The sequence below is a fragment of the Culex pipiens genome, chromosome 3, assembly GCF_016801865.2.
Source record: "Culex pipiens pallens isolate TS chromosome 3, TS_CPP_V2, whole genome shotgun sequence".
NCBI classification, from domain to species: Eukaryota; Metazoa; Arthropoda; class Insecta; order Diptera; family Culicidae; genus Culex; species Culex pipiens.
The window spans coordinates 97,140,282-97,167,695 of record NC_068939.1 but is presented as its reverse complement, the minus strand read 5'-3'; the positions used below and the strand labels follow the sequence as shown (position 1 = coordinate 97,167,695).

Here is a 27,414-nt window from a genome sequence, read left to right as displayed (position 1 = left end):
GCGAAAAAATAACTTTTTGCGATACTAAACACATCGAAAATTTTCTTTAATTCAAAAGATTTTTTAACTAACCCAAACATGTTAAAAATGATTCTTAACGCAGTGGAATGCATTTTAAATTAATTTCAGCTGATTGAACATAAATTTCCATTAAAATTTTTAAGTTTTTTGAAAAACATTTTTTTGCCCTCTGATTTTCCGGGCCGACTTTGAAGGGAGGGGGGGGGGAGGGGAGTGACAAAAACTTTGAATACAATTTGTACCAGCCTAATCAGCATAGAAGTTGTTAAAGTCTCTTGGTCAACTTTTGATTGCATTTCATCTTGGAGTACATGATTACGGTTTAATGCCCTGAAATTGTATTTACAAAGAAATCCAAGAAAACACGACCAAATTTATCCAGTGAGACACGCAGTTTAAATTATTTTGAAATTAAACAAATCATGCCAAGAAAAAAGTCAGCAAACATGTTATTAAAAGAAGAAGTCAAATCGTACGATTAGCACGCAGGCCAAAACGAAATTAAAATTCCACTAAAACGATTTACCTTGAGGGCTTGTACATTTTTTCCGAGATTATCTAAACTAGGGGTGTTGTTGTTTCCTTAATGTTGAAAACAGTGCCGTTAATATCCCGTGATTTGATCTCGAGTATCCTGTTTTGAATATTTTAAAGTATTTTAAATTATTTCGTTTCATACAAAAATTTCAGCATCGGCACCAGGTTTTGAACCATTCTAGACAAGCAAAACTCTGACGATCACGACAGAGGAGGAATTTGAATTTAAACAGTACAGTATCCGCATTTTTTCAAATTCGTCTCAAAAATGTAATGAATGACTTTTTATGCTATTTTTAGGGTATATACATTTAAAAATATACTTTTGAATTACGGATTAGCACACCCCGGAGAAGCATCATATTTGTCTATGTCCATCTATCTAATTTCATGAAAAACCGTAGTTAATTTGTCTAAGTCTAAGAAATCTATTATAGTTTTTTAGCCTTTTGGGTACGGAATATGTTCTTCATATTATAGCAATTGCTAAGGATTTTACAGAACATAAAATGTCGTGACCAACCAAAATCTTAAAAACATCAAAATTCACAATTAAACTCATTTGATCACTTTATTTTTTATGATTAATTATCGTGAAAAATCATCCAAGCGCTTAAGAAAATATTTTCGTAAATAACGGTGCTGGTAAAAACCCCTTAAAACATCGCTTTTAGCAACATATTTAAAAATATTTTTTTACCGGGTCGAAAAGGATGACATTTTCAAAGATTTTTTCGATACCTTTTTAATGATAAATAACATGGCAGGGTTTTATTTTTGAATGTGGGAGTAGAGCGCAAATTTCACGGAATTCCCGGAAAACAAGAACTTTTTAGCAAACTTCTCGAGAAATCCCGGAATTCTCGGGAAATTATTGGAAATTGTTTTAATCCTGGTTCTGATAGAAATTTTGCAAAAAAAATGTAAAGGAAAGCAACTTTAACGATTGAAACACGTGAGAGTTCTTTGGCAAAATAATAAGACCCATATTTTATTGCTTGGTCATTAGGGTGACCTACGCCTTGTTAGGGTGGTGAGAAAAATGATAATTTAAGGCGATTTTCACAAAAACAAAACACATAACTTTGGTACATTTTAACCGATTATAGCAAATGCAAATGCAAGGTGATAAGTTGGACTTTTGAAGAAAAATAGTTTGGAGTTTCAAAAATCTAGCCTGACATTAACAAAACGTCATATAAAAAATCAAATTGGCTTTAAACCATGCCTGGACCAAAGATTCCATGTCTGAAAATATTTTTATCGGGTACCTCGGGAAATTTTACGTAGCATACTCAAAATAGAAGAAGCTCATGAACAGGATTCGAAGATATGACGGAAAAACACGGATATGAGCAATTCTGTGAGATTTCGGTCATTCGATTTTTTCTGTATTTTTTAATCCGACTGAAACTTTTTTGGTGCCTTCGGTATGCCCAAAGAAGCCATTTTGCATCATTAGTTTGTCCATATAATTTTCCATACAAATTTGGCAGCTGTCCATACAAAAATGATATGTGAAAATTCAAAAATCTGTATCTTTTAAAGGAATTTTTTGATCGATTTGGTGTCTTCCGCAAAGTTGTAGGTATGAATATGGACTACACTGAAAAAAAAATGATACACGGTAAAAAAAAAATTGGTGATTTTTTATTTAACGTTTTGTCACTAAAACTTGATTTGCAAAAAAACACTATTTTTTTTATATGTTTTAGAGGACATCAAATGCCAACTTTTCAGAAATTTCTAGAATGGGCAAAAAATCTTTGACCGAGTTATGATTTTTTTAACCAATACAATTTTTTTCAAAAAATCAAAATATTGGTCGCAAAAAATTTTCAATTTCATTTTTTGATGTAAAATTGAATTTGCAATCAAAAAGAACTTTAGTGAAATTTTGATAATAGGCACCGTTTTCAAGTTATAGCCATTTTAATGTAACTTTTTTTTAAATAGTCGCAGTTATTGATTTTTAAAAATAGTGCCCATGTTTGTCCACCTTTGAAAAAAAATATTTATGAAAAGCTTAGAAAATTCTCTATATTTTGCTTTTTCGGACTTTGTTGATACGACCCTTAGTTGCTGAGATATTGCAATGTAAAGGTTTAAAAACAAGAAAATTGATGTTTTCTAAGTCTCACCCAAACAACCCACCATTTTCTAATGTCGATATCGCAGCAACTAATGGTCCGATTAACAATGTTAAAATATGAAACATTCGTGAAATTTTCCGATCTTTTCGAAAAAAATATTTTCAAAAATTTTATACATCCCTAAGCCTGCTCATCGTTGTAGCGCGCAAACTAAAGCCAAAGATTTGCTGTTTTTTTTCTGCTTGAATCTTTCCTCCAAACTTACATCAGACCTCAAATCCCGAGCATGGGTAAATAACAAGGGAAATGCGTAATAATACCTTTCTCTGGTATCAATACCAAATTTTGGTATTCCTGGACCCTTAAAAATTTGGCTTAAGGATTATGCAAGAGCAAAATGTGGTATCATACCAATTTAAGGTATTGTTTTGATATTGCAAAATTGCCGAATTTGTCAATGGTCGAACACCACATTTTGGTATTATTTTGGTATTAAAGTGTTTTATCAAATTCCTCTGAAACTATGGGAAAATTTTGACCAATTTTGACAAAATAATTAATTTTGCGCTAAAACGAGGTCTCAAAGCGAATGCTTTCATTGAAAACCGGAAATTTCAAACTTGATTTTAAACATTTTTGATATACCCCCTACAGAAATGACTTGAAATTGTGGAAAATTTTCTAAGTCAGGATGCCACATTTTGGTATTATTTTGGTATTGAAAGGTTCCATCAATTTTCTCTGAAACTATGGATTTTTTTTTTAAATTTTTGGCGAGATAATTAATTTTGCGCTAAAATGACTTGAAACCCAAAAATGTTATAGCTGATTTAAATTTTTTTTTTGTGATATACCCACTAATATTTTTTCAAAAACGTTGAAATTTCTCTAAGTTGGGATAACCAAATACTTTGAAAAACGAGTCAATCAACAGATTATTGAATTTTGGTGAATTTCAATCCAGTTTCATTTTAATAATACTTATTTTTCAATCTTGTTATTTTTCAGAAGCTTCAAGAACTTCAAGTACAGCCGTTCATCAATGACAAATGCATTCGGTGTGGTGAAGAATATCACTAAAAACAACATGGAATCATCAGGTGAGTAGATTTGGGTGTTGCATAAGGATCATTTACGTTTTTTTCACTAACTGCAACTGCTGCACTAAAAATGGTATGAAAATAGCAAATTTTGGTATTACTTGTGCAAATACCAGCGACCAAAATGTGATCTTGGTTGCCCAGTAATAGATGGTAAAATACCATGAAATCATACCAAAATCATGTTTGTGGAAGACCACAGGAATACCAAAATATGATTTTCCAAGGGCGCGGGAATACCTAAAATTAAAACCATGACAATACCAAGTTTTGGTATTCAAGCAATGTTCAAAAATCCAGAAGACCTCAACTTGGTATTGAAATGATTTTATTTTGTGGTATTATTTTACCTTTGGAATAACATGGTTTGGTATTGTTGTGCCCTTCCACATACAAGCTTTTGGTATGATTTCATGGTATTTTACCATCTATTACTGGGCAACCAAGGGCACATTTTGGTCGCTGTTATTTGCCCAAGTAATACCAAAATTTGGTATTCCCGTGTTATTTACCCCTGCTCGGGATGATGAGGTTGCTTTAAGACGCAACCGCCAACCAAAACCTGTCCGGGCTATCGTTTGTTCTCAAGCAAGAATTGCCTTAAAATTGCCTGCTCTACAAGCAGTCAATGGTCCGGACAACATAAATAAACACAATACACAGGATAGGACGCAAAAATGCTCCACACTGATACAAGAACAAGCGACCCCCCGTCCGCCAGTCCGTCCGTAACACCATCATCAGAGAAGAATTTTCTTCCAAAAAGCCCAAAACAGATTGCGGCAATAAAGTTGTTGTTTTGCTGGATATACATTTAGTTCTGCCTTTTTGACCAAACCACAGCACACACACAAACACACCAACCTCTACCTGTGTCTGGCCGATAGTCTTTAATTAAAATAACGCTTTTAACGGCGTCTCCGATTTTGGCTTTTGTGGGTTGTTTTGTATAAAAGAGCTTCCCGGGACCAGGGCTCGGTTCAGTTTGAAACAGGTTCTTGTGCGGTCAAGTGTCAGTATTGAAAGAAGTTAAAAAAGTTCTACAAACAAGTCAACATGGTTAAGTTAATGGTGCGTTAATTGTGTTAAAAAGTTCAAGACACGTATCTGGATTAAAATAAACAACCTTTTTTGTTGAAAATAGTGCTTATACAATAAGTGATCATGAAGAATATAAAACAAAATCACTCTTGAAGAATATAAAACAAATCACTGGGCTATTCAGCGATTCTACGTCAAACCAGCAAGATCCAGATCAAAAGTGCTCGATTTGACTCAAAATTGGCATGGGAGATCCTTAGTCAAAATAATTTAACCTTTTTTGTTGTTTGGCAATTAGGTCGGTTCTATCCGAAATAGGGTGGTCGAAAAAAATGAAAAACAGAAAAATGTCAAGACATAAACTTAGCTGAATACACTACACAGATACACAAATCAAATAAAAACTTTGTTTGTTGATTTAAAGGTACAGAGAAGAGGAAGATCAGGTGCAAATAGCCTAACCAGTGCTGAGCATCTTTATTTTAATAAATAAATAAATAAAGGTAAAGAGCGGATTCGCTAATTTGATGGAACTGCATTAGAATGAGCGAATCCAAATTCGCTAATTGGAACGACTGACAGCTGTCAAAGGCTTGAAACCACGTGTTCAGAACTTGTCGAACAATGGTGTTGAAACTTCAACATCAGTTTGACAACTGGTTTTGACGCTTGAGTGCTTTTTAATTCGAATACGTTCGAATGTACGGGCGTTCGAATTTGCGGACATTCGAAGTAGCGAAATTCGAATTAACGAATCCGCTCTATATCGGTACCAAAGAGCTCACAGCTAAAAATATTTTTCTATGTTTTCGGGATGTTTTACATAACATTTAATGGGAAAAATCCATTAAAAGGATTCCGAAATATGACTGCCGAAAAAAAAGAAAAAATATCGAATTTCGGTATATCAATCGAACTAAAAGTACAAGGCTTCTCCATCAAAATGAGTTCTCAGTACGATTTACTGGAGACGCATGGTGCTTTATGATCAATTAATGTACAGTTTAACCTCGCATAGTGCGCAGGCGTTACGCTTGTATTTCTTCGATTACTCTAAAACGACATAATATTTTTGCAATGTTTTATCAGCTAATTGTAGATTGGAACAATACGAACAAATTGCTTCAAAAAGACTGCAAAAATATTGTGTCGTGTTTGAGCAATCGACGAAATACAAAGCGTAGCGCCTGCTCACTATGTGAGGTTTAACCTTGGGTTTAACTGTACCAAATTCCAATAATTTTCTTTCCATTTTGAACCGAGTGATTCTTAACCGAATCAGTTCAAATCTGGCACATACACAGTTTTCCACTTATAAGGATCATACATATTTTTTTTTGTGGGCAACCTGAATCACAGGTTAATTTGAGGATTTTTTTATGTGGAATTGTTAATCATTTCAGTTTCAACCCATAATTTGGTCAGGGCGAAAATTACTTCTTTGAATGATGGATTTGGTTTAGCCAGTCTCTCCGTGTATAAAGATTTTTAGATATTGCGTAAATCTAAAAAAAGTCCCCCCAGACTCAAAGTCATCCTCACTAACAAAACTTTCTCTTCCGTTCCAGGTTGTCTTGATGTTCACCGCCCTGGTTGTCGCCGCTGTTGCCAGCAAGCAAGACCACGGAAAGCAGCAACAGCACCACCAGCCACAGCCCCACCATCAGCAGCCTCACCATCAGCAGCCCCAGCCACATGGAAAGCAATTTGGCCACGGACCGGCTACCGGAGGCCACGGCGGTCATGCTCAGTCCGTTGCGCACGGTGCTGGCCACGGAAACCAGCAGAAGATCCACAACACTGGCCTTCACGGGCAGCAGCACGGAGTTCCCCAGCACGGGACGAAGAAGCACGGTCATCATTAGGAATGTAGTTTCGGGGTTAAATTTCTGGGGGACGACAATAAAGTGAGAACGTAGTTTTCGATTAAAAAAAATCGCTTCTGGATGTAGTTTCATTTGGGTTGAACTCTGCCAACTTAGTTTTAGAAATTATAATTTCCAAAAATTGTATAGCTTGGCTGAAATTTATATTTTTTTTAATTTCCAAAAACCCAAATTTCCAAAATCTCAAAACTGAAACTTTAAGAATCGATACTGCATCAAAAATTAGTTTTGGTTTTCCTGAAGAATTTCATTTTTCAGTAAAACAAATTCCAGAAAAAAAACACTTAAAATTGCTTATCAATCAATCGTAAATCAATCAGATACCGTTGCAGTGCAATCCTTACCACGTGGCAATTGTTTTGGATATGTGTCCCTTGACAACAATTGTTCAATTGGGGTGCCCAGAAAAAATGATCCCCTGCTCCACAAGCGGAAAACGTTTTTTTTGGGTTATTTTAAGCATCTGTGCAAATTTTGAGCGAAATTGGATGAGATTTACCCATTGATACCCGAGCCTAAAGTTGGTGAAAAAATTGTTTTTCATACAAAAATGACTTTTTTAAATCGCTAATAACTTTTCAGGATCGAGTTTTACAGCTTTGGTATGTTCTACAAAGTTGTAGAGCATTACATTTCCAATAAGAATCTCACTTCTGAGAATATTTGGACGGAATTAGCGCACCGTGCAGACCAAACCGTAAGAAACTTGGGTTTTCCATACATTTTTTCGATTTTTCCCATACAAACTTCACCTCCGAGTATCAATGGGTAAATGATGACCGATTTTGCTCATATTTGGCCCAGAGTCCTAAAATAGGTCAAGGAACAATATTCAGCTTGTGGAGCGAGGTTTTGAAAAAAAGTCCCATATTCTGGGCACCCTATTGTACATACACAAAAAAAAACATCTCTTTTGTATGGAACGTGGACGATCATAAACCCCCTCCCCTTTAAGTGTCTACGTAGTTAATGAATTACCTTTTACGAAGATCTGATTTTATTGTTTCCAGATGAAGACATAAGTAGCAAAAGTTTAACCATCTACTGCCCAAATTTTTTTTTCGATAATTTTTATTTTTCCCGTGTTCAGAAAAATTTTGTTATACGAAAAACTTTACTTCTCTTGTTTTATGTTTTTCTTGTTTTATTTTAAGTATTTCGATTTTCATTTATCTTGTTTAGTTTATGTTTGGTTTTTGATAGTATTTGGCCTATTCTATCACCTCCTATCATTACATTTTGCCTTTATATTTATATTTTTTTAACAGTCACTTTTTTACAGTCACCCTAAAAAAATACATTTTTTAAACATTGGCAAAGTCACATAAAACAAGTCAAACTTCCAACCCTAAAACATTCAAAAATTTTAAGAGTTCTTCTTTCCATTGCTTTTAAAAGACCATAAATTGTTTGAAAAATGTATTTTTGGCGATTTTTTAGGTCGAGCCCGTCTAGAGGCGGGGTTGGGTTGTACAGGGTTAATATATCGTCGCTTGTGTGCTATCTTATGACACGTCTGCTGTAAAAAAGATAGGACGTGTCTCTAAGTAGCACACTATCGACGATATTTACCCAAATATTTATAAAATAAACAATTTAGTTGATATCATATGGGATTTGGATACCGTAAAACGGGGTGACTTTGATAGCCACCCCGGAATGAATTTTCGGATTCTTTGGACAATTTTCCACTAGGAAAAGGTTAAAAAAGTTTGTAAAAAATAAATAATATGTGTTTTTGAAACACAATTATAAAAACTCTCTAAATTTATAGGCAATTTCAGTTGAACAAATTTCATGTAAAATGTGAAAACTTGTGATTCGTGCTTCGAATTCAGTAGAAAATGCAATATAAATCGATAATTTTATAAACAAAACTAGTTTTAACAAATTTCAGGCAAAATTACGACATTTTAACAATTCTACCTAAAGTTTATATGTATTTTGCTTAAAAGCTTATACACTTAGTTAACTAAAAAAAAATTTTGATGTTTTTTTTTTCTTAAATACTATATCAGCTACTTTAGTGATGGTACATTTACCGTACAAATGAAGTTTGAACATCTTAAATATGATTTTAACAAGAAAAACTATGACTATCAAAGTCACCCCGGAATTCAAACTAAGAATTTTTAACGTAACTATTTTTCTAAACATTATTGAAAAAACTTTTTTTCCGAAATAGTGCATGGACTTTATGTGGCCTACCCCAGTACATGTTTTAAAAATAATAATCTTAAGAAAAACCTAACCTTTTGGAAAATATTCTAAAAACAAATTGAAATCCTATCAAAGTCACCCCGGTTTACGGTATAAGAAAAAAAAAACCCGGAACTCTTATAGAAATGCGAAACGTGTCCAGTGGTACCAGGATACCCAAATTAGAAAAGTGTAGTATTAAAAGATTAAAAGTCGAATAGAACACGATTTTAAAATTAATCTGGGATATGCCAAAAGAAAACTCTTCAATTAAATGTATAAACAAAATATATTACAAAATCAAAAATCTGTTCGTCTCACAAATCACTGGTGTGCAGCATTCGTTGTTTGGGGTGGGCTGGTTTCTTCATACGCATTCACAGTTTCTCCAAAGTTTACCACGGGTTCCAGCCACGGGCGGCAGCGGGAGCTCCGGCAGCTGGCCAAGCACCGGCGGCACGGTTCCATGGCTGCTGGTTCCAGGCAGCAGGGTTGTTGTTTCCCCACCGGTTCCACGGTTCAGCACCGGCACCAGCCCAGCGAGCACGAGGATCGGCCGGGTTGTTTCCCCACCGGTTCCAGCTGTTGGCACCCCAGGCTGCTGCGTTCGGATTTTGCCAGGCCGCGTTCGGATTGGCCGCCGGGTTGGCCCACGCAGCATTCCACTGCGTTTCCGACTGCTCAAGACCCTACCCGGGTGACACAATTAGTAATCACGTTTGATCACGTTTCGTTGGGATTTGACCTACCTGTTGATTGGGCTTATCAGCCGGAGCGCAATAGGCAGCCACGACCAGGGCAGAAATGAGTACCAGCTTGAACATTTTGAACTGTATTGAGCTTCTGGATATACTTCCGTTAAAGATGCTTGTTGACTTGGGAGATTGCAGATTGATACTGGATGAAAATTAAGCTAATTGGTAAGCTTTATATAGTGATTGTCGTGCAAATCGCCCCCGACTGCTGGTACTAAACGAAGTGGTTAGTATTTGCTAGTGACTTTCCAAGCTACGGCGACGCATGGGCCTAGTCGGTGGCAGTAGTGATATTTTAAGCAAATGGTATAATGCAAACCGATAGGTTAAAGCTGCCAGCCCAGGAGGAGTTACTAAACTAATAACAGTGTACATTAGGGAGGGATGACACCTTACGTACGTTTGCATCCGGACGAGGGTGGTGTTTTCAGAATACATTCTAACTCACAGCCATGATTTGAGATTCTCGCCGCACACATTCCTCTCATTGAAACCTCCCGTGAGAGACGAACTTCACGAGGCATCTCATGGAGTCATCGGCATTATTAATGGAGCGTAATTTGCGATAATATTTTATTTATTTTATTGGTGCAGAAATAAATCGATTCCAAATGCCTCTTCCTCTTCGACGGGGGAGAGAGCAATTAATCATCCACAGGCTAGTTACAGTGCCGGAATCGCAGCGTGGAATTATGGGATCGCATGCAACGGAGTGTCGAAGATGTTCGTTCTACAACTCAAAGTGTTTTGACGAAGACTCAACGGTAGGTCACACCATAGGTTTGATTAATGAGCTCGCCAAGTTACTGCTGAATCTTATTTTAAGTACATTTTTATGTACAACAGCGAAAAATATTTTTAACTAAACATCTCAAGAGCAGTGAAGTCAACCATCGCGACGCTCATTTGTGGTTCGCGGCACATTTTTCGTTTGTAGTGCTTTTCAGTTACGGAATTTGACGAAATGGTGTTCGAAGCACATATAGAACTCACCAACAGCAACATTTCTTCAGAACATTGTATAGCTGTAAAATTCACACGCAAAAAGTTACAAGAAAATTTCAGACCTCAGGACCAATGGTTCGCGATGCTTTCGTGTGCCTAACGCATTTCTGGTTGTAACTTTTTTGTATTCATCCAAAATCAATACTATGTTCAGCAAAGTTGTACGATTTGGTGTGTTCTACAAGTCCTTCGTAGACAACTTTGTCAAATTCCGTAACTGAAAAGCACTACAAACAAAAAATGTGCCGCGAACCAAAAATGAGCGTCGCGATGGTTGACATAACTGCTTAAGAGTATTAAAACCTATAAAAACCATCAGTAGGGGTGAATCGGAACTACATTTTGAATTGTAATCAACTTTTTTTGAGGATAAAATTTTTTATTTTCTGTATCTTTTCAAAACAAAACCAATTAAAAATTTGTATCACAATATTTTCCAAAAACATGGTCATTTGGTTGTAAGTAATAACAAAACCGTTTTAGGACCCAAAAAGGAACTGAAAAAAATGCTGTGCTTACCAAATTTTTGACATTTTTATATTTTGCTATAAAATCATATTACACCCTAATGGACATTATAATCAGCACATATTCTTGTAAACTAAATACACATTAAATATATCTTCATTAAGGTCGTTTTTTAAACCTAAAATATTTTGTTATGTAGAGCAAAAAAATGTCAGTGGTTTTGACCGAAATATAATTTTTTCTTGTAAAAGTTAAATAAAATTAAGAAACCCCTAACTAAACGCTGAACAAGTCACGTTATTCTCACAACTGATGATTAAAGTTCAAACATACAACAAGGGTATATGTATGTTAATCCCAAATAAATGGCACATTCAAGTCCACTCAATAGATTTAAATTGTGCCCATGTGTCATATATTATATTATGCAAATGAGATGATGCCAGTGTGCGTGGATCAAGCGCTCCACACACTGGACTTATAATCGCGATGTCGTGAGTTCAAACCCCAGGGCGCACACAGAAAACCCTATCCAGATCAAAAGTGTGTAAAACTTTAAGACTGCCGTGAAGTCTTGTGATAAAATGGACGATACTAGCCCAAAAAAACAAGAAGGTTATTGATACCTCACCATCACCGGTTGGTCCGAGTTTAGGATTGAACTTCCGATCTTTCGCATACGAGTCGGAAGCGTTACGAACATTGCTACATGGTTCGGACTAGGCAATGCACTTCTAATTATAACAACATCCATACTAATATTTATTAAATTTTATGTATCGGAAATATCACGGCCACTACACTGCAATGCACGCAATGATGATGAGGGCATACGATCGCGATTATGACAATCAATTATGAACATTTGTACGTTACACACGGCCGGATTACTGTTCCTGCGTTCTGGGGGATAAGTAATTATTTCGTCCGTGTAATTATACAATTAAGGCCGTTGCAAATATTTTTCAAAGTTCATTTCCAAAAATATTTGCATCGGCCTAACTATAGAAAAACAAAATCCCAGGAATAGTTCAATAACACATTAAATATTATTTTCGAAAAGTTGAGAAAATCCGCTACTCAAGAATGCAAGTTTAATGGCGAAAATGTGACTATAGAAAATCTTGATGCGGATCGGGAAGGAACTCTCAAAAAAGCATCGGTAAGATCGCGATAACTCGCAAACCCCTTAAGTATATATATAAAAAATCTACCCTAAAGCATTAGAAAAAAAAAACACGAAATTTTAAAAAGAACAAAATTGTTCTAAATGAAAAATACTCTTCTTGGTTATTGCAGATTCGAAAAAAATAATAAAATAAAATAGCAAAATGGCATGTTCTAAAAAATTAACAGTCAGTCGAGTAGCGAAAAATGACAGAATTTTTGAAATTATTTTTGTATTTTTTTTTCGATGAAAAATACGTTATTTCGAAACCATCACCATTAAAGGCTACAAATTATTGAAAAACGCGTCTTTTTTCGAAGGTTCAATAATATGGAAGAGGTCGTACCGCCCCTCCGTCACGAGATATCAAAAAATGGAGCTCGGATTCGTAATCAGGGACAAAAATTACTCTAGCTTTCGCTAAACAAACGCCCCAATTTTCAACTTATTTGGTCAGTAAAAAGGTACAGTTAATACCTTTCCAAAAATTTAAAAAGCACTTGTCACAAGTTTGTTTTGAAAGTTTAAAATGTACTACGTGCACAGAAATGACATTGCCTTAAAAAATGTATAGCAAAATAAATTTGAGGATAAAAAGAAAGTGTCACAAGATAACACGATCATTTTGATAATAAATTGGTATACCTAAGTCAAAAGTATGTATTGCAATAGCCAGTACACGGAAGCGAATTTCCAAAAATTTTCCAAGATCAAGCTCACTAAACAATGCAGCTTTTTCCTTAGTCAGTCTCTTACCACATAATAACGATCATTTCAAACGCCAAACCAGTCATTGCAAACGCTTCGCTTCAGCTTCTTCCTGCCACAGACAAGTTGACTTGGGCGTTTTGCGTGTGGTTCGCATCCCCGATGGAGATGTACAGCCAACGCCTGCGCTGTCTACCCACCAAATGAGAGAACTAACTTTAACGTTTCATCCTTCAAACCATCGTTTACGTCTGCCACATCGGGCAAGCCCAACTTGATCATTGCCTTTTTTGGGTTGATCGTGATACATTAAAAATTTAATATACATCCAGTTTTTGAGTTCTTGTTACACGTTTTAGGCGTAGAAATTGTTATTTTTTGTGAATATTTTTCGTGTAGGTATCGGTTCTGTGCAAACGGTGTGCGTTCGATTACCTGCCGACTGTTAGTTTCATTGAGAAAACGGGCAAAAATTTAGTGCCGAAACCAGACGAACGGGGGCGGCTGGCTGTATGTGATGGAATTTTCTGCTGTTTCTCCTTTCTCCCTCATTGAACGCGTTTATTTTTTTTTCTTCTCTACTACACTTATATTTGAGAAAACCGACGAACGCAAGAACGATTCGACGACTAGACACAAACTCGGTGTGTCATCGAGTGGATTTTTGGTGGAATTCATATAATTGTGCTTTCAAATTTAAAAAAAAAATCACTTTGGGCATTGTATTTTTTCCAGAATAAAATGTAAAAAATGATATCGCATTCAAGTTAATACTAACAATGAATGGTTTAATTGTGAACCTACTTAACCAAAGGTGCTTAAAATTTAGGCAAGTTGCTAGATTGTAAAACTCTTTTGCTAAGTAAACGCATATATCACTGACCGTATACATACCTTGTGGCAGTGTTACGGATAAGACGGCAGAAAAATTTGGGCGTTTGCAAACTGAAATTCCCGGAATTTACGAATTTTAGGAAACTATACTCATTCTCTTTAATTTTAAGGGATCAATGTAATGAAAACATTTTGAATTGATTTTTATAATGATCCACACAATTTTAAAATTCTCAATATACAGGCTAAATATATTTTTTCTTTGCCTGACAAGAAGCTGAACATTGTAAACAAAAAAACGACATTTAGAATCTGATCAGAGCAAATTAAAAATATCAATGAGACTTTCCGAATAAGAAAAAATAATAATAAGAAAAGTAAACCTAATTTTGTTAATTTTAAAAGCACTGAGCAGTTTTGGAATCACCACTTTTTTTTACAGGCGAAATTGTCTCGCCAACAAAAGTGAGGCGTGTTGAAACAGGAGTACGAAAATCGCTACAGAACTCTAAGACAACAATGAGTAAAGGCTATTTTGATGAATTTATCTGTTTGCCTTTGCATCACTACATTTAAAAAAGATGACGATTCACCTGTTGATGTATTAGTGAGATCGATATTGCACAGAGACAGAGAGAAGAGCGGCTCTCTCTCTTGAGAATTTCTTTCGCAGTGATTGATATGAGGAACTCTCGATAAAGATTATTCCATCCCTGATTATTTTATAACTAATTTGCGAGTTCGTAAGAAAATCCAAAGACTGCAAAGAGCAAAATAAAGACACATGTAACACGATTGAAAATGTTGCAATTCTATCGTTTTGAAAACATGTTTTTCTGTACTGAGATTTAAAATAATTATTTGCTTATATTGGCAATTATCGGCGAGAAATAGTAAACTAACCTAGGACAGAAAGAGGAGAGACAGAATTGAAGATCGCGACAACAGTTTTTTCAAACCTTTTGTCACATGGATCCAGACAGGGTGCTGGCAGTTATAAGGGGAAAGGAGGTGAAGAAGCTAAGGGCCATTCATTCTAAGTGTAATATTTGGTTGAACTAGCTTTTTAGGGGTCTTCCATTAAACGACACGGAAGGTATTGAAATTTAGCATTATTTGAAACATCAAAAGATTTTTTTTACTCCCTTTTTTAATTAATTAGAAACGGAGGGAGACATATTCTAGAAAGAAAGGAAAAATGATATTGTTAAATGTTTAAAATTAGTTGCAAACATATCAAATTAAAACATGTTTAAGTGAACCTAATACTTTTCCTTAATTTCGGAATTTGGCTCTTTAAGTATTAAGTAGTAAGTGATTTGGTGTGAGATAAATAAATCTGTCCTAGATGGGTGATACCTTTTAGCTCTTTTGACACTGAAATTTCGTACGCGACTCTGTTGGTTCAGTCAGGGACTTACATGTCGCCAGTACGAGTTCGATTCCCACTCGTCCCATGATTTTTTGTTTCCATCGCCCGTTCGGGACGCCGCCTGCCAACGATACACTCAGTTGGCTGTTGGCTGTGTAGATGTGTAGTAGTCGGTCGGTCGTCGTCGTCGAGGAAAGAGGCAAGTTGTGGATGCGTGTGTATTAACAAAAGTGTGTGTTTTTTTTCTTTCTTGCTTTTCGTGGCAGTATAATTCGTGCGGTGGATAGCCAGAGAAGAGGCCCGACGACGAAGGTCCTACTTTGAGTAGCAAAATCTCGGCCGTTCGAAAATGACGTGTTTATTTGTGGTATGAATTTGTGAATTTTCGTGCCCCGTCGTCGCTAGTAAGGACCCACCTAGTCGGGTAGTACAAGGAAGGAATTGTGTGGAGTATTGTACGCCAAAGTGTGTGTTGAGTTGTGGAGTTATCAGAGAACAGCAGTAGCAGCAGCAGCAGATACGTGTGCCAAATCATCGCCGAGTCGAGTACCGGGTTTTGTGTGTTAATCTAACAGTACGGTACGATATCGCAGGTGCTAATTTTTTTTCTTCATCGATAATACCCCGTAAAGAGAGCCGATAAATCGGCTCGAGTGAGGTTATGTGGGAGTGGTGTAGATGAGCCGTACGCCGAGGTGGGATTTCGTTCAGGAAAGTCACGTACTTAGAACTCTGCGTTTGCTATTGGCGACTTGTCCAATGATCTAACCATATCGAGTGTGCGGTGTCGAAAAATTTCACCAACTCTCCAACCAAAAAAAAAAGACCGTCCAACACTTACTGCTGACCGCCGTCGACGTCGTCGAGTTGAGTCGGTGTACGCAAACTAGGTCAAATGATGGTGTTTGCATAAAGTGGAGAGTTGACGTGAGAAGAAAATAAAATCACCAAGAGTTCACCGGTTCTGTGTTCAGTGGCCAAAAGCAGTCCTGCTGCCGCACCTGCTCGAGTCTTCCAAGAAGCGACTGCGACAACACTCTTCCAGGTCCTTGGCTTAGTTCGGCTTCAGCTCTTTTTTTATTTTTTGCTGTACCCCCTCTCCTCTATTTGGTTGACGTCGACTAGACTTGCCTCAAAAGTACTGCACAGAAACTCCGTGGGTGTGTTTATTTATTTTTTGCCACACAAACCTCGGATTTTAGTATAAACCACTTTTTTTCGGAGTACCTTGAAAAAATGCTGAAAACTGAAAGTCTAAGGTAGTTTTCTGCTTCAACACTCACGCATTCTGTGACCAGTTTGATCGCCGTGTCTCCTCTCTAGTATGTACGCCGATTGACCAGAGTCAGAGAAATTATTCACATTACTAATCGGCGAGCTCCGTTTGTTTTCTTATCGAAAACACTCACACACAATCAAGAAGCTCGACGACGAGTGAAACACAACGGATGGCATTGAGCGCAAAAAAAAGAGAAGATAACTTATGCTTCTCCTCGTGTGATGAATGATATCATCGTACATCCGGTGTGGCTGAGCTATTTTCACGAGAGCTCACTGAGCGTTTTGTTTTTTCTTCCTTTTTTGGGAGTGATGAAGCGTTTTATTATATATCTTTTTTTTCCATTGCATTCCAGCGCATTACTGAGAGGTAATTAATTTAAAGTTTTAATAATACAACACTCGGACTGCCCGTTTCTGAGCAGTGGAATGAAGAGTTGAGAGAGAGAGAGCCCAAAATCGAACAAAACAACACTTTCGGTTCGGCTTTTCGGCGTTAGAATCAGGTTTGAATTTCACTTATCCTGAAACCATACATATGTGAGGTAATTTGGAGTAGGGGTGAATTGTTCTGGAATAGATGTTGCAGTCGTTAATTTTTATCGACATCGATTGAATGGTATATCAATCATTCAATCATCAGCTGAGTATGCTATAATAACTGTTTTAATTCTAAATGCACTAGTAAGTTTAAAACAGGGGTGACCAAAGTATGGCCCGCGGGCCAAACGTGGCCCGCGAGGTGATTTTTTGTGGCCCGCGGACCCATTTTGAATGATCATGTAAAATGGCCCGTAATGTGATTTCATGGATTTTATACTTTTTTTAAAAATTTATTTTAAACTTTTTTATTCAATTTTTTAATTTTTGGCAACCGCAGTAATGAACGTGAATTTGGATGTTATGTTTGAAATATGGAGGAGCGACTTTGGGTCGCTACAATAAAAATCTAATGATTTGTCAATATTTTGATCTAGAACACAAATATTTTGTTCATAAATCACACAATTTCACACGTTTCAATGTGATGTGAGTGAAACTAATAAAAATCGTCAAAACTTTCATCAAACATTTTTGGAAATATTCATAAAACGTTAAAATTTGACTTTAGTAGAAATCTGGAATAACTGCAACAATATTTCTATTCTATATTCATTTCAAAGTCATAATGACCCTTTTATGAACTGACCCTCAAACTTAGTTTGCACTAGAACCTTCCTTCGGGATTCGAACTCATGACAGTTAGATAACGAATCGGATTGACTACCATCTGATTCAGGCAGACAAAATGTTGAAATCAAGGCTGTTGCAAATATTTTACAAAGCTTTTGACGACCAACCCTCCCTTATTAAAATATAGGTCCAAAAACCGGGAGCAAAAATATTTTTTCAAAACACTTCGAAAATCAATGGAAATTTAAGTGCAATCAGCTGATATCAAATAATTATGCATTCCTTTGCATTTAGAATGGCATGTTCTGGTTTATTAACATTAATTTGAACTTCAGTAAATTTTTGATAAAAAAATGTTTTTTTCGCTAATTTTTTTTTGCCGGATCTATTTTTTTTAAATAAAGGTTGTAGTTTAACTTTACGGGTGCTTAAAACATCTTGTAACATTCTTTTTATTGAAATGTTTAAATTCTGGCTCTCAAAAATTTTGATTGGTCACGCTTAATTAAAAGTTAAAATTACGCCACAATATAAACTTTTCAATAAACATGTCACCATTTTCTAAAGATAAAAATAAAACATTTAAATTTAATTGAAAACACAAGTACATTCAGCAAAAAACTTTATACAAATACCTGAAACAATAAAATAAACAATACAGATAGAAAACTGCCATTTTGCATTTTCTATTATTTTATCTAAGGAAAATGTTAAAAAAATAAAAGAAATTGAAAAAAATCATCTATAAGTTGTATTTAAAAAAAAAATAACTTTTTTTTAAATAACCTTTTTTGTAAATTTGGCCCGCAAGCTCATTTGAGCTTTGAATTTGGCCCGGCCTCCAAAAACTTTGAGCACCCCTGGTTTAAAATAAACATTAAGTTTCAATTTCTTTTAAAAAAAGTCGTTTTTGTTCACAAGTTTGAAAAGTTTATCATTTCACCAACCTTTTCATTGTGCCTCCCATTCCCCACTGAAGGAAATTATGAATATCAACTCAAAATCTAAACATAAAATGTCTGTGTATGCGTTTATGCATAAGAGTAATTCAAATTCAATAATTTTACCACGCAGAGTCCGGAAAGTTTGAACCACCAGTAAGCGATCTGGATTCATACGAGCATAGTAATAAAAGCTCTCTTTAACGGCTTGTTCTACCCGAGCAGGGGTAAATAACACGGGAATACCAAATTTTGGTATTACTTGGGCAAATAACAGCGACCAAAATGTGCCCTTGGTTGCCCAGTAATAGATGGTAAAATACCATGAAATCATACCAAAAGCTTGTATGTGGAAGGGCACAACAATACCAAACCATGTTATTCCAAAGGTAAAATAATACCACAAAATAAAATCATTTCAATACCAAGTTGAGGTCTTCTGGATTTTTGAACATTGCTTGAATACCAAAACTTGGTATTGTCATGGTTTTAATTTTAGGTATTCCCGCGCCCTTGGAAAATCATATTTTGGTATTCCTGTGGTCTTCCACAAACATGATTTTGGTATGATTTCATGGTATTTTACCATCTATTACTGGGCAACCAAGATCACATTTTGGTCGCTGGTATTTGCACAAGTAATACCAAAATTTGCTATTTTCATACCATTTTTAGTGCAGCAGTTGCAGTTAGTGAAAAAAACGTAAATGATCCTTATGCAACACCCAAATCTACTCACCTGATGATTCCATGTTGTTTTTAGTGATATTCTTCACCACACCGAATGCATTTGTCACTGATGAACGGCTGTACTTGAAGTTCTTGAAGCTTCTGAAAAATAACAAGATTGAAAAATAAGTATTATTAAAATGAAACTGGATTGAAATTCACCAAAATTCAATAATCTGTTGATTGACTCGTTTTTCAAAGTATTTGGTTATCCCAACTTAGAGAAATTTCAACGTTTTTGAAAAAATATTAGTGGGTATATCACAAAAAAAAAATTTAAATCAGCTATAACATTTTTGGGTTTCAAGTCATTTTAGCGCAAAATTAATTATCTCGCCAAAAATTTAAAAAAAAATCCATAGTTTCAGAGAAAATTGATGGAACCTTTCAATACCAAAATAATACCAAAATGTGGCATCCTGACTTAGAAAATTTTCCACAATTTCAAGTCATTTCTGTAGGGGGTATATCAAAAATGTTTAAAATCAAGTTTGAAATTTCCGGTTTTCAATGAAAGCATTCGCTTTGAGACCTCGTTTTAGCGCAAAATTAATTATTTTGTCAAAATTGGTCAAAATTTTCCCATAGTTTCAGAGGAATTTGATAAAACACTTTAATACCAAAATAATACCAAAATGTGGTGTTCGACCATTGACAAATTCGGCAATTTTGCAATATCAAAACAATACCTTAAATTGGTATGATACCACATTTTGCTCTTGCATAATCCTTAAGCCAAATTTTTAAGGGTCCAGGAATACCAAAATTTGGTATTGATACCAGAGAAAGGTATTATTACGCATTTCCCTTGTTATTTACCCATGCTCGGGTAGATGGCAAGTTCTGGTAAAGTGGAACTAAGCTTATTTCCTGTAAGGGTGACTGTGCTTCAAGAACGGAAGCGAAACTTTTCAAAAGAACTTGAATTGTCTTTCAAGGTACATCACAGCAAACGACCGAAAAAATTAAATTAGTAAAATTGGAAGAATAGTACCTTTTTGCGAAAAAGTTGACCTCTGGGACCATCCATAAACCACGTGGACACTTTTTTGGAATCTCTCAACAACAACACAAAGTTGTGTCAATTTCTAATAAGCCTAATAAATATCTTTAAAGGTGTACTTAGAGCGTATGCACGTCTGGCTGGAATACCAAGTTTGATCTTGAAAACAAATAATCGGCTATTGTGTAGATTTGGGGTACCATGAGTATTACTTATATTTCATGTTCCATAAAAACAATTTTGCCAAAGCCTGTTAAGCTATCGGGCCTCTCTGAAGATTTCAAAGATTTCACCTTCCATTATATAGGGCAAGTTACATTCACCATTTAAAATCATATGGAAAATGTATTTGGCTTGGGCTGCTCCAGTTCTCGTCCAATGAAGCTCGTAGTACAATATTCCACCACAATATTCATATGATTGGTCGACAAAAAACAAGAATTAAGGCACAGTATACCCATTAGGGTGTAATATCAAAATCGATTTTCCAGCACAGCATTATTTTAGTTCCTTTTGGGGTCCTAAACAATTCCCCAAAGTTTGGGAACGATTGGTTTAGTCCTCACTTTGCGCAAAGCGATTCAATTTTCCATACAAATTTGTATGGGAAAAATCATTTTTTTGAATTTTGATATTTAAAAAATCCAAGTTTCACGCTATTTTAAAACCGGATTCATATTCGGATGCACTGGAATGTGCTCTACAACTTTCCCGCAGATTAAAAAAACACGTTTTAGACGAGTTTTGAACACGCTGTATCTTTTTATAGGAGCAAGTTAGCACCATACTCTCTCTTCGGGAAAGTTGTAGAGCACATTCCAGAGCATCCGAATATGAATCCGCAAAGTGGGGACTTAACCAATCGTTACCAAACTTTGGAGAGTTGTTAAGGACCCTATAAGAAACCGAAAAGTTGCTGTGCTAGCTAAATTTGGACAACTTTTTTTGTTTCCATACAACCATATTACACCCTAATACCCATGCAAATCAGCCCTATAATGACCAAGGGAATGATGGAAAGAGAGGAATCACAAATTCGTATAAATAATTTCAAGATTGTTCAGGTGTAAACCAAAAACGCGACCAAAATTTAAAGTGGAAGAATAAGGCTTTTAACTGCTTATTTCATTGTCGGTGTACAGGCCGCCGCACGGTTTAATCATTTTCTGACGTACATTCAATTTTGCAGTCCAAAACCAGTCATTGAATTAAAAAAATAAAATTCTTTTTCAAATTTTCTTTTCTTGATTTGTGTGCACCTACGTCGAAGACCAAGATTGTTTACTTTTTGCTCTTTGGTCTGAAAGTCTTGGTCTGACAGTCTTTGTCTGACAGATTTGGTCTGACAGCTTTATCATGGATTTTGGTTTGGTCTAGGCGAGGGATAGGAAACAGCACCTTCCTGATAATGACATGCGAAAACTCAAAATTAACCACCCTAATGAACATGTCAAAATGATCATAAAAAAGCCCTTTTCCTAAAAATAAGTAAAGATTACAGTCCAGACTCGGTTATCCAAACGCCTGGGAAAAAACACTTCGGGTAATCGAATCACGAAAAAACATATTTTCGTTGACTTATTTTTGATTGTCGAGCTTAGGTATGACCCCTAGACTATAACGCTGAAGTGATTTAGAATTTTAAATCCAAGATGGCGGCCAATATAACGGTTACGAAATATTGAAATAATGCACTTCACTATTTAATAGTTTAATAATCAATCAACTATTCAAATTTGACTAAAATCGTGTCGCAGAGCTCGAATCTGAAAAAAAAAAACAAAACAAAACGTCTACAATTTTTTTAAGGTCCTATAAGCTATTGTCTTACATATGTTTATAGGACCTAATAAAAAAAAACTCTAGATTTGTTCATGATTCGGATAATCAAAACTTCCGATAATCGAGGCTTCAGATAATCGAGTCAGGATTGTTTTTCTATTTGCATAATCTAAGAGCAATTTTGAATTTGAATCTAATCTTTTGTATTTAATTTTTTCTTAAGCAAATTCGTTAAAAGTAATGCAACAACAAAATTGACCATGATTAATCATTGTTATATAAGTCACTAATGTCGGGACCCGTGGTGTTGGGGTAAGCGTGGTTGCCTCTCACCCAGAGGGCCTGGGTTCGATCCCAGAAGGTCCCGGTGGCATTTTTCGAGACGCGATTTGTCTGATCACGCCTGCCGTCGGACGGGAAGTAAATGTTGGCCCCGGACTAACCTGAAAAAAAGGTTAGGTCGTCAGCTCAGTCCAGGTGTAGGAGTCGTCTCCCTGGGTCCTGCCTCGGTGGAGTCGCTGGTAGGCAGTTGGACTAACAATCCAAAGGTCGTCAGTTCGAATCCCGGGGCAGATGGAAGCTAAGGTGTAAAAAGAGGTTTGCAATTGCCTCAACAATCAAATTTCGGACAATTAGTTTCGAGTAGGAATCTCGTAATCGAGAACACCAAGGCAATGCTGTAGAGCGAATAATTTGATTTGATTTTGAAGTCACTTATTAGTTTGACAACTTAATAAAATTGCGCTCAGACAAACTATTTATGTTTTGTCCTCGGAGTATAGAGCTAAAAAGATTACTATTAGACTAAAAGTAATATTTTGTCAGACCACATTTCACATTTAAATTTGTCAGACCAATAGGATTCTAGAGTAGTTGGGAGTTTTTCATTTCATTTATTTCGTTGTTTAAGCATTACATGTGTTACTCTAAGCTGAGATGTGGACTGCTTTTCAACAGCTGAAAAAATTAATGTTGGGAACAGAGTTTGCGGGTGCTTGAAGAATCGAGTAAATCTACTGAATGAAAAAAAGTTATAAAATAACCCTCGAAATAGATAGCGATAGTTAGAGGAAAGGAGTTGGGAATTTTTGACTCTAAACAAAGCAGCATTATGTGAAAAGTTGAGTAACCGTACAATAATGAGGCGGGTAAAATGAAGTTTTACTGATCAAAACATTTATCTGCTTAGCCTCAATTTACAAAATCGATAAAGGGGCTTAGCTCAAGGTAAAATATTCATGATAAACTGATAACGGCCCGACTGATAATGTGTTCTATCAAAAAGATTATGCAAGTTGCTTCGTTTTATAGAGTGTACACATGCTTTAGTTGAAATTTCAACAAAACAACTCCATGAAATTTAAATTACAACCTAAAAAGGAATACTTTCCATCGACACACCCATCGTCCACGACCATCGCCGTCAACTTTTTCCCAAAAAAAAAACCTCCCGATAGGCGAAGATCGTCAACTTGTTTGACAGCAAATTAGATAATTTTGTTTCGCGCAACTCACTCGCACACCGGCGGACATCGACAACCGCCACTGTAAGGCCGCGCACCACAGGTCGTAATAAATTCTAAATCCACGGCGCTGACATCATCCACTTCAAAATTCGATTTAGCAGCCTTCCTGCGCAAACGGCTGTCTGTCCGTTTGGGGAACGCGCGCGTGAGTCCCTCGTTCGTCAATCGGCCAAATCAACCTTCGACGACGACGTTTCGCGCGTGGTGTCCATGAATGGTGTATCTGTTTTTGGTTTTTGGCTGTTCGATACTTTTCTCCTGCCCAAATTACCCCTTGTTTCCTGACAATTGTGGTTATCGAGCTACGAAACTCGGCGGAAACAGAGATAAACCAACCTACTTTGGCTTGTAACACGAACAAATAACACCTACTAATTGACTGAAATGATCAATTTTGGGGTTATCGCACCTTCGGGAAGGTTGTTTGCAGCGAAAAACATTCGCAATCGCAATACTTAATCGCTAACAAATGGGTTTTTCTTGTCTCTTTCCAGTTTGTAACATTTACTGTCGAAGGAATCGTGCTCTTTACGTAGGAAACGTAGGAATTAAAGTGTAACTCAAATCAAATTAGCAGTGTAGCCAAAATTTAAGCAAAATCAATCAGTGATCAGTCGTGATTAAGGTGATCGGTCCGACGACAAAAAAAAAGTGCCCCTAAGAAAAAAAGAGAAAAGAAAGTGAAACCATAGGGGGAAGAAAATGTCCTTTCGCGTCGTGAGAAGCTCAAAATTTCGGCACGTGTACGGCCAGGCACTCAAGCGGGAGCAATGCTACGACAACATCAGAGTGTCCAAGAGCAGCTGGGACTCCACGTTCTGCGCCGTGAACCCAAAGTTCCTGGCCATCATCGTCGAGTCGGCGGGCGGAGGTGCCTTCATCGTGCTGCCTCACAATAAGGTGCGTTGTTTTGAGATCCATGTTTGGGTTAATTTTTTATTTTAAAATAAATGCAAAGTCTTTCTAATACATAGTTCATAAATAAAAATTGAAAAAATATAAACAGTTATACTACTTCTAGTAAACACAATTTAAATGTAATCGAAAATATGTTTCATTCAATTTCACACAGATTTTATATAATCTAAGATTTTTTTTTTTTTGATATTATGGAAAGTTATGAAATTTTTATGTACATCAAAGTTATTTAGTTATTTTTTCAATTCAAAATTAAAAAATATCCTATATTTTAAACAGCCCATGTTCGCATAAATGTCCCAGATGAATTTTCATCACATTTGAGTTATTGATGCAGTTTGGTTCAACGTCGTGTGCCCTCTCAAAAAAAAAATAAATCTGCCTTGTACTTTTGTTCTAGAAATCTGGAGGAAATTCATTTTTTCTCTAAACATCATGCTTAAATCGAATATGAGCCGACATTCCAAAAGTTGATTTTTTTTATTAACGGGGAGTTTTTTTAAAACGTAAAGCCAATTAGTGAACTTGAATTTACAAGCCTTGGTTCAAAATTTCAATGAAAAAAGTGTTGAAAAGTGCATTTATATACTAAAACAGTTGTCTTACATTCATTAGTTTTTTTTTTAAATAGGAGTTTTAACGGAATACTATTATAAAGCGAAAAAAAATCTTTGCGGTACAGTCCAGACTCGATTATCCGATGTTTCGATTACACTGACCTACAAAAATTGTCAAAAATGACTGCGCAGGCTCAACTTGAGGGGAAGCATGAAAATTGAGGTCCCCAGAAACACGTGCACTTTGAATTTTTCAAAAATATTTAGACAGGGCCGAATGGTTTTTCTACAAAGTTTGTATGGAGAATTAGGGCGGTTCGTGTCGTTGCATACAAGCAAAAAATTGCATGCAATATGTAGGAATAGCGAACAGCATTAATTCTCCATACAAACTTTGGAGATAAACCATTCGGCCTAAATATTTTTGAAAAATTCAATATGCGCGTGTTTCTGGGAACCTCAAAGTTCATGCTTCATGCAGAAATTTTGTTGGTCGGTGGTATTCAAAGTTCGATTATCCGAAGGTTTGTATGGGACTTAGGATAATCGAATCATAAACAAAAAAATGTCTTCGTTTTTTTTATCTTACTTTCAACATCAAATTTGAAAAATTCTGTCGCCCGATTTTAGTCAAATTTAAATCAACTATTCTTAAATTACAAAATGCAAATTTCCAATACTTCATCACGGGTTTAGGGGTCGTAGTTGAGCAATTGTCTACGAAATCGGTCTTTTTTCTTAAATTTTAATTTTTGTATTTTTTAATCCGGTAAAAAAAATTTGGTGATTTTTTATTTAACTTTTTGTCACTAAAACTTGATTTGCAAAAAAACACTATTTTTATTTTTTTTTTCATTTTTTGATATGTTTTAGAGGACATCAAATGCCCACTTTTCAGAAATTTCTAGGTTGTGCAAAAAATCTTTGAGCGAGTTATGAATTTTTCAATCAATACTGATTTTTTTCAAAAAATCGAAAAATTGGTCGCAAAAATTTTTCAACTTTATTTTTCGATGAAAAATCAAATTTGCAATGAAAAGTTACCAATTTTTTTTTTACCGTGTATCATTTTTTTCCAGTTAGTCCGTATTCATACCTACAACTTTGCCGAAGATACCAAATCGATCAAAAAATTCTGTCAAAAGATACAAAAAAAATCAAATTATTCGCTCTACAGCGAACCTACTCGAAACTAAGTGTCCAAAGGTTTGATTGTTGAGGCAATTGCAAACCTCTTTTTACACCTTAGCTTCCATCCACCCCGGAATTCGAACTGACGACCTTTGGATTATTAGTCCAACTGCCTACCAGCGACTCCACCGAGGCAGGACCCAGGGAGACGACTCCTACACCTGGACTGAGCTAACGACCTAACCTTTTTAGGTGAGTCCGGGGCCAACATTTACTTCCCGTCCGACGGAAGGCGTGATCAGACAAATCTCGTCTCGAAAAATGCCACCGGGACCGTCTGGGATCGAACCCAGGCCGACTGGGTGAGAGGCAATCACGCTTACCCCTACACCACGATACAGATTTTTTAAATTTCATACATCAATTGCGTATGGCCAGCTGCCAAATTTGTATGGAAAATTATATGGACAAACTAATGATGCAAAATGGCTTCTTTGGGCATACCGAAGGCACCAAAAAAGTTTCAGTCGAATTTAAAAATACAAAAAAAAATTGAATGACCGAAATCTGGGAGAACTGCTTAGTTAAGTTCAACAATAAAAAAAAAACAAAATGTGATTCCATTAACCAAGGTCCGATTTTCCGAAGTGATTTTTTCCAAGGCCTTCGGATAATCGAGTCTGGACTGTACAGTTCATTCGAATTTCATAAACAGCCAAAAACTGTCTAAACAGATTTACTGATGCTAAAATTATTATCAAGGCAGGAAAATGTTGAATGAATGCACGACTTATTCCATTAAAATTTCAAAGTTTAGAAAACAGTTTTTCACTGCGATTTTTGAGCCAAAATTTAAGGGAGAAGGGAGGGAGGAGCTACACTTTTACAAACAAACAAATTGACAAAAAATATCACGTTTTATACCGACTTAAATCAGCTAGGACAACACTAAAAATTATGACGAACCTTGTTTTCGACACAGGAACCAAACCAAAAATAAATTTGAGCTAGAAAGGACCCATTTTGATTTTGAACAATCTTTTGTTTTATAAAATTGCTGCGAAATATCATTCGCTTACAGATGAGCTAAACTGCTGAATTTCAATGTCTATCTCCATTTTCTAATACAAGCTTCTAAAAATACAGAGTTGACTAATGTCACAAACAAATTCACTTGTCTTATGGTTTC

At 35.9% G+C, this 27,414-nt stretch overlaps 3 protein-coding genes across 8 annotated transcripts in view; 2 read left to right on the top strand and 1 right to left on the bottom strand.

The window, feature by feature from the left end:
* The first annotated feature begins 4,683 nt into the window (after window positions 1–4,683).
* LOC120429714 (antifungal protein-like) lies at window positions 4,684–6,728 on the top strand. Its single transcript, XM_039594753.2, has 2 exons — window positions 4,684–4,822; window positions 6,361–6,728. The coding sequence occupies exons 1-2, from the start codon at window positions 4,808–4,810 to the stop codon at window positions 6,655–6,657; spliced, it is 312 nt and encodes a 103-aa protein (XP_039450687.1). The 5' UTR covers window positions 4,684–4,807; the 3' UTR covers window positions 6,658–6,728.
* Window positions 6,729–9,147: 2,419 nt separating this feature from the next.
* LOC120429712 (uncharacterized) lies at window positions 9,148–9,792 on the bottom strand. 2 transcript variants are annotated; one of them, XM_039594751.2, is made up of 2 exons: window positions 9,627–9,792; window positions 9,148–9,554 (listed from the first exon to the last, which is right to left on the bottom strand). In XM_039594751.2, exons 1-2 carry the CDS (start codon window positions 9,699–9,701, stop codon window positions 9,273–9,275), a joined length of 357 nt encoding a protein of 118 aa, XP_039450685.1. In that variant the 5' UTR covers window positions 9,702–9,792; the 3' UTR covers window positions 9,148–9,272. The 2 variants fall into 2 exon arrangements, with proteins under 2 accessions (XP_039450685.1, XP_039450684.1); XM_039594750.2 differs by having other exon boundaries at window positions 9,148–9,566; window positions 9,627–9,791.
* A 3,436-nt stretch (window positions 9,793–13,228) lies between these two features.
* The window catches only part of LOC120429716 (coronin-6), a 28,310-nt gene continuing 14,124 nt past the window's right edge, over window positions 13,229–27,414 (top strand). Inside the window, exons 1-2 of one of the 5 annotated variants that reach the window (XM_039594760.2) lie at window positions 13,229–13,376; window positions 24,114–24,519. In XM_039594760.2, the coding sequence (XP_039450694.1) occupies window positions 24,322–24,519 (198 nt within the window). In that variant the 5' untranslated portion in view covers window positions 13,229–13,376; window positions 24,114–24,321. Of the gene's footprint in view, window positions 13,377–15,355; window positions 15,781–24,019; window positions 24,039–24,113; window positions 24,520–27,414 lie in introns of those variants that run through there. The other 4 variants (XM_039594758.2, XM_039594759.2, XM_039594762.2 and 1 more) reach the window with 4 other exon arrangements.